We start from the raw sequence: 6000 nt of genomic DNA on the forward strand, positions 1-6000 counted from the left end.
CCCCATTTAGCCAACATAGCAGATGAGAGGGACAGGTGAATTTTAAATCTCAGCTTCAACTAGTAAGTCAAACTCTGAAACACTTGGAGGTGACTCTACCTCGGCCCATAGCACCACAGGCTTCCCGGCATCCAGATTTACAGAGCAGAGAGATCTTAAAATCGTGCTGCTTGGCAGGGCTTTCAGGGGCCATCCAGTCAAACCCCATCATTTTATGGCTGAGGACACTGAGGCCCAGAGACCAGGAAGGGACCTGCTCAAGGTCACACAAGGAACCAGGGGCGGAGATGGGAGCAGAAAGAAAGTCCTCAGACTCCTGTCCCAGAGCCCTTTAGCTACCTCTCCCTCCCGTCTCCTCCCACCTTCCGCCGGCCCACGGTGCCCTGCCTGACCGTCACCCAGGAGAGCCTAGGGAATTGAGGACAGAGTGATGTTGTGGAAGCCACACTGGGCCCCTGCGGCAGTGGGTGTGGGCTGCACCAAGACCTTGCTCTGTGACCTTGGGAAAGTCACATCACTTCCAGGCCCTGTTTTGCTCCTCTGTGAAAGGGAGCAAAAACACCTTTGATACCAGGTTTTGGGAGGGTGAAATGAGGTCATGTATGTGAAGTGACAGGTGCATGGCTGGAGCTCGGAGGGTGTGAGGGAGTTAGGGAAGAGAGGGTGGGCTCCCCTCCTCTCCTCAACACAGCCCCCGATGGCTGCTGGGACAGGAGGAGCGTTGGGGACAGTAAGAAGTGGACAGAGGAAGGGTAAAGTCAGTAGAGCAGGCTGACCGCAGCAGCGCTGGCAGTGGCTTGTGACCATGGCCCCGTCTCAGGGGGTGGGGGCTATCCACTCAGAAAGGAACAGCCAGTCTCTGGCTTGCTGAGGTCAACAAGAGGCTGGCAGGCAGAGGAAGTGAAAAGTGGGCATGGCAGTGAGCAGATGGGCCTGCCAGACCCAGGGTCCCATTCTGGCAGGCGTGAAAGCGGCAGGGGTGAGTTGTGCTGGGGGCACCCAGCTGGCCAGTTCAAAGCACGTTCCACCTCCAAACATCCCAGTGACCTTGGGGGAGTCAGCTCCCCACTGCGCTGCATACCCTCACTCCTGGTCTCAGGTTCCCCACCTGGAAAGCCAGCATCCCGAATCAAGAAACTAGCATTTAATTGGGCCTTGCTGACAAGGGACAGCTGGGACAGGTCATCAGCTGCACTTCTGTTCCAGAGAAGATGGCTTGGGTGGCTTTGTGACCTTGGGGAAGATACTCCAGTCTCATTTCTCAGCTGCAAAATAGGGACAACGGTGCCTTCCTTGGGAAGCTTTTGTGAGGACTGACTGAGTCATCTGTAGCCCTGTGCCTAGCACGGAGCCTGGTACCAGGCCCTGGGCCAAAGTCCACCTCCTCTGGGAAGACACAGACATGCTTCAAACAATGCTGAAAACTTTCCCACCTTTACCCAGCTCCTCCTGAAGAAATTCTTACTTGCCTTTCATCGACTAACATTTGCCCAGCATTTTCCAGCCCCAAAGTCATCTCCCTTCTATTATCTGGATTATGCCTTGAAACAGCAAAGTAGATGCTGTTAACGTGACACCTGTTTTACAAATTGGGAGACAGGTTCAGGAAGGAGAAGTAGCTTACCTGAAGTCATGCAGCAGAGATCTGAACCCATCTCTCAGACTTCAGAGTCTGTGACACCCTACCTACTTACCCCCACCTCTTAAAATCCAATCAAATCTTTATTCACCCTTCAAGAATTCCTCCTCCACCCCTCACAGGAGAGTGGGATGGGGCATAAAGTTAAGAAACCCCAAAGCTGGTAATGTGTGGGAGCAAGTTCCTAGCCACCTTGGTCCTATTTCTGGCTGAGGTAGAATTTTGTACCTGCCGGGGCCACGACCTTAAGATGCACAAAGAAAGTCTCCAGTCCCTGCCCTGCTCTCCGTCTAAGTTCCTGCCTTTCCTCTTGACATAAGACCAAAGGCCAGCCCAGGCCCTCTGATGCCAGAAGTGGGTGAGTGAGTGAGGTCTTAGGGGAGTGAGAAGTCGTGGCTGGGCTAGAGCACAGGCATTGGAGTAGCAGGCTAGACCTGGGTGCCCTTCTTGCTTCCCACCAAACCTATGCCCACAATGGACCTGCTGCCAGGAGCAGGAACTGCAGGAGGCTTCGACACTGCCCTGGCAGGAGCGCTGGGAGGGAGGGGGAGGAGGCTGCGAGGCAGTGGCTGCGTCTCTTCTCTCATCTCTCCTTTTGACCAGGAATTTGCTCTGAGCTTGGGCCCACTCTGAGCTTCAGAAACTCTCCCTGGGCGTTCGGGGAGACCACAGAGAACCCCCTGAAACTCCTTGTGGTTATTTTCTCTTCTGTGCCCTCCATCCTCTTTCCAGTGTGAGAGTAAATGCCATCCTGTGTGAGACCCAGTTCTCGTTGCCAGGCCTGCCTCCCTAGGGGCATTTGGGCAGCTGGGAAAGGGGCCAGCCTGTCCCCTGTGCTGCCACCCTCTGCTGGACAGAAGCCCAGCATTCAGGTGGGGACTTGCTCCCTCCACCCTTCCCAGGGACCAGCATCTCCATGGGGTCCCTGCATTGATCTCTCCCTCCCCTAGGGAGCAGGTCTTTCTCTTCAGTTGGGGGGAGGGCAATTGGACTGCAGTTGGGGGCCTCCCTAGCATCCTCGTGGGACAGGCCATGGTCATTTATGCCCAGGGGAGTCCTGCCCATGACCCCGCAGTGTTCCCACTTTCTCCATTCCGCTCAGTGAAATGAACAATGTTCCTTATCTCTGTTTCCCAGTGCCTCGCACCCCCGGATCAAACACTCTTGCAGTCCCCCCAACCTGCCCCCTGCTCTGGGGCCTGCGGACTCTTGAGCCCCTGTCCGACTGTGGAGGCCCGAGGTTCAACACAGCCCCAGCCCCTCTGGGAAATGCCCCCGCCCCACTACGGGCTCTCACCTCCCCGCTGACCGCCGCGCTCCGCCGGGTGCTGAAACCAGGCCCTCCGGCCCCGCTAGTCCCGGCTTCTTCCTCCGCTCGGCTCGGCAGCGCAGCTCCGCGGCCCCCGCGGCCCCGCGCCCTCCGTCTCCCCGCGGACGCCGCCGCCGCCGCCGCCGATTGCTGAAATGCTGGACAGCGCACCACCATGGAGGTGGCCTCCCTGCCCGCCCGCCGGCCAGAGAGGCCCGGCCCCCACAGCGCCCCCTGCAGGCCCGGAGGGCCCCCCGCAGGGGAAGCAAGGAACGGGGCGTCGGGCAAGGACTCGCCACCGCAGCGACATCATCAGTTCCACTCCCTGAGGGTGGGAGCACACCAGCTCCCGGGGGCGCCCCGGGCCAGGGAGGTTATTAATTTGGAACTGGAAGTCTCGCTAGTCTGAGTTCTCGCCAGCACACTGACTGAGCCTCTGGTGTCTAATAGGGCCCTGGAATCCAAAGGGGGACCCCCCAGGAGCCCCCTGTTATCATGCATCCTGCATCCCGGTAGCTGCTAACCAAGGCTGAGAGGGGCGGGGATGGGCCATCCTAACTGGGAGAGGAATTTGAGAATGGATCCTCTGGCCCTTCAGTGGTGCTTGGTTGGGCGTCTGGAGTCGGTAGTTCAAGTCACCCTTTGGTTCCTCTTTTCGTGACTTTGGGTGGCCTGTCGGTCCTGCAGCTTCCACCTTCCTTTCCTTGGCCGAACAGGAACAGTGAGCGGGCAGAGTGCGGAGGAATTCAGGGGTAGGGCAGGCTCCTGAAGAGGCTTTGGAAGCCCAGAGAGAGACCTTTCTCTAGTGGAAGCCAGGAACGTGAGGTCTTTGTGGGGTTGGGCGTGGGGCCACTAGTGGTGTCCCCATAGAAGCTTTCTGTCCCAAGGAACAGGGCTGGAAGTGCCAGATCAGGCCTGAGCAGCAGCCAGACTAGGATGAAGCGAGTGACAGTCTTGGGGAGCAGGTTTTAAGGAGGCATTTATAGGACACGGAGCGTCTTCCCTGCATGGAGTGTGTTTGTGGTGTGCGCGGCTTTATGTGCCTGTGTGCCTGGCTGTATATATGAGTGTCTGTGTGTGCCTCCTCCCCTCCCCGCTCCCCCCCCCCATGTTTCTTCACCCGCATGTGTTTTTGGAGGGTGTTCAGGTTTGAGTGGTCGGGATCCTGGCGCTGCTGGCCCTTTCCAGTCTGCAGAACAAAGCTTGGGGTGGGGAGAAAGGGGTGGGCTACAGCTGCTGCCTCCATTACCAAAGCCTCGTAGCCCCAGGGGCGAGTCCTCTGCTGGTCTCCTGCCTTCTGGCTGCATGAATATTTCATCTGCTGGGGCCTGGGGCTGGCTTAGCACCAGTGTGCTCGCTTCTCCTGCCCCCTTTGCCTGGCCGGCCAGGCCTCCCAAAGCAGAGCGGGGAATAGACAGATCAAGGGCTGGGAGAGGGCCCTGGAGGGGGACTTGCCTTGCCTGGGGAGCCATGGCTGAGTGTGTGGAGGGGCTGTGGGGGAGGCCAGGGAAGGGGCAGGGAGGGGACATTCTCAGAGGGAAGCCCATTCCTTAAATAGAGTCATGTTGGTTTTAGGAAACTGCATCACACTGATTTGTTTCTTGGGCAGCCCTGGCCTCAACAGTTTGGGACTAGTGCCTGGGCACACCTTGCCCTGGCCCGGCACACCCCCTCTGTCCTCCCCTCCTCTTCCTCTGCAACCCCTGCCCACCCCCCCAGCTTCATGTGGGAGGTAGTTCAGGGCAGAAGGGGAGGGGTCCTGCAGCTGGCGCAGGCTAGCCTTCCCAGCTGCCTTGGACCCTCTTTCTACTAAACCTGGGATGGGGGAACCCCGGGTGCCTGGGCAGCCCCTCAGCCCCAGTACCCTCCCCCCCTTACCCCTTGTACCTCCTTGCCCTGCCTCAAAGGAATAGGTCTCTACCTTGGGCTCGCTACTGGCCAGCTAATTTTCCAAAGAGGGCTCCTTCCTTTGTGCTAGTCATTTCAACACACGGCATCAACATCTGTGCTGGGTTTTCTCTATTTGCCCCTCTGGGTCCATTCTCCTCCCTTCTCTGCCCTCCTCTGGGCCTTACGAGGATGACCTCTGCAGACCAGTTACCCACGTTCCCTTACCCTTGGCTACTGGTTAGGTTCATTCATGGGGGAGCATCACCAGGAAAATGAAAAGCAGGAAGAAAGAGAAGCGAGGTATTTATTCCCCTGATGAGTTCCTCTCTGGCTCTGGTCCGGTGACCCCTCCTCTGAGGCTTCTGGCCTGACTCTGGCATTGTTTCCTCTCTGTAGCCCTTCAGGCAGTGTTGGTGGCTCCTACTGCTCTGAATCTGGGTGCTTTTCTGTTGTTCTTGGCTTGTTCTCAGATCCTGATCTACAGCTCTGCGCAAAGTCCCTTTATCAAGCCCTCTTCATTTCCTACTTGATACCGGGTCCCTGCCCCATGCACCTCCCTGCCCCACGCCGAGCCTCTAAGTTAGAACCTTGTGAGGCCTTAAGCCCTCTGGATTTTCTTCTCCTGCAGACCTTCTGCCCCCTCGAACTGTCCTCCTCCTTCACCTCCATGCTGTCTGCCTGGTCCAGGTGCTGGACTCCTGTCGAGTGCCCACTCCTCCCCATTCCCTCTCCTGCAACATACATCTCTACTTGAATCCCCGTATAGATCAGCATCCCCCTGCCCAGTACTATTGTTCCCTCTTACCCTCCTTTAAAAAAAAAAAAATATCGTGGCAAAATAGACATACATAAAATTTACCATTTAAACCATTTCAAGCGTATAGTTCAGTGGCCCTAAGTCCACGCACACGGTTCTGCAGGCATCACCCAAAGCCAGACTGGAGCTCTACACTCGAAACATGAACTCCCCATCTCCTCCCCCCTCAGCGCCCTGGCACCTTTCTCTTTACTGTTGCTCTCTGTGAACGTGACCACTCTGGGGACCTCGTGTACATGGGATCCTATAATATCTGTCCTTTTGTGACTGGCTTATTTGGTTTAGCATCATCTCATCCAGTTTTTTGGGTTAAGATTTGATTGATTGACTGATTGATTGAGCATG

General features: G+C 57.0%; 1 protein-coding gene across 1 annotated transcript in view; it reads right to left on the reverse strand.

The window, feature by feature from the left end:
- The window catches only part of SRRM3 (serine/arginine repetitive matrix 3), a 55684-nt gene extending 52559 nt beyond the window's left edge, over positions 1–3125 (reverse strand). The window contains 1 exon segment of the mRNA XM_044233999.1: positions 2937–3125. Within this exon segment, the coding sequence (XP_044089934.1) occupies positions 2937–3125 (189 nt within the window).
- Between the last annotated feature and the right edge of the window lie 2875 nt (positions 3126–6000).

Source organism: Neovison vison, chromosome 14 (assembly GCF_020171115.1).
Source record: "Neovison vison isolate M4711 chromosome 14, ASM_NN_V1, whole genome shotgun sequence".
NCBI lineage: Eukaryota > Metazoa > Chordata > Mammalia > Carnivora > Mustelidae > Neogale > Neogale vison.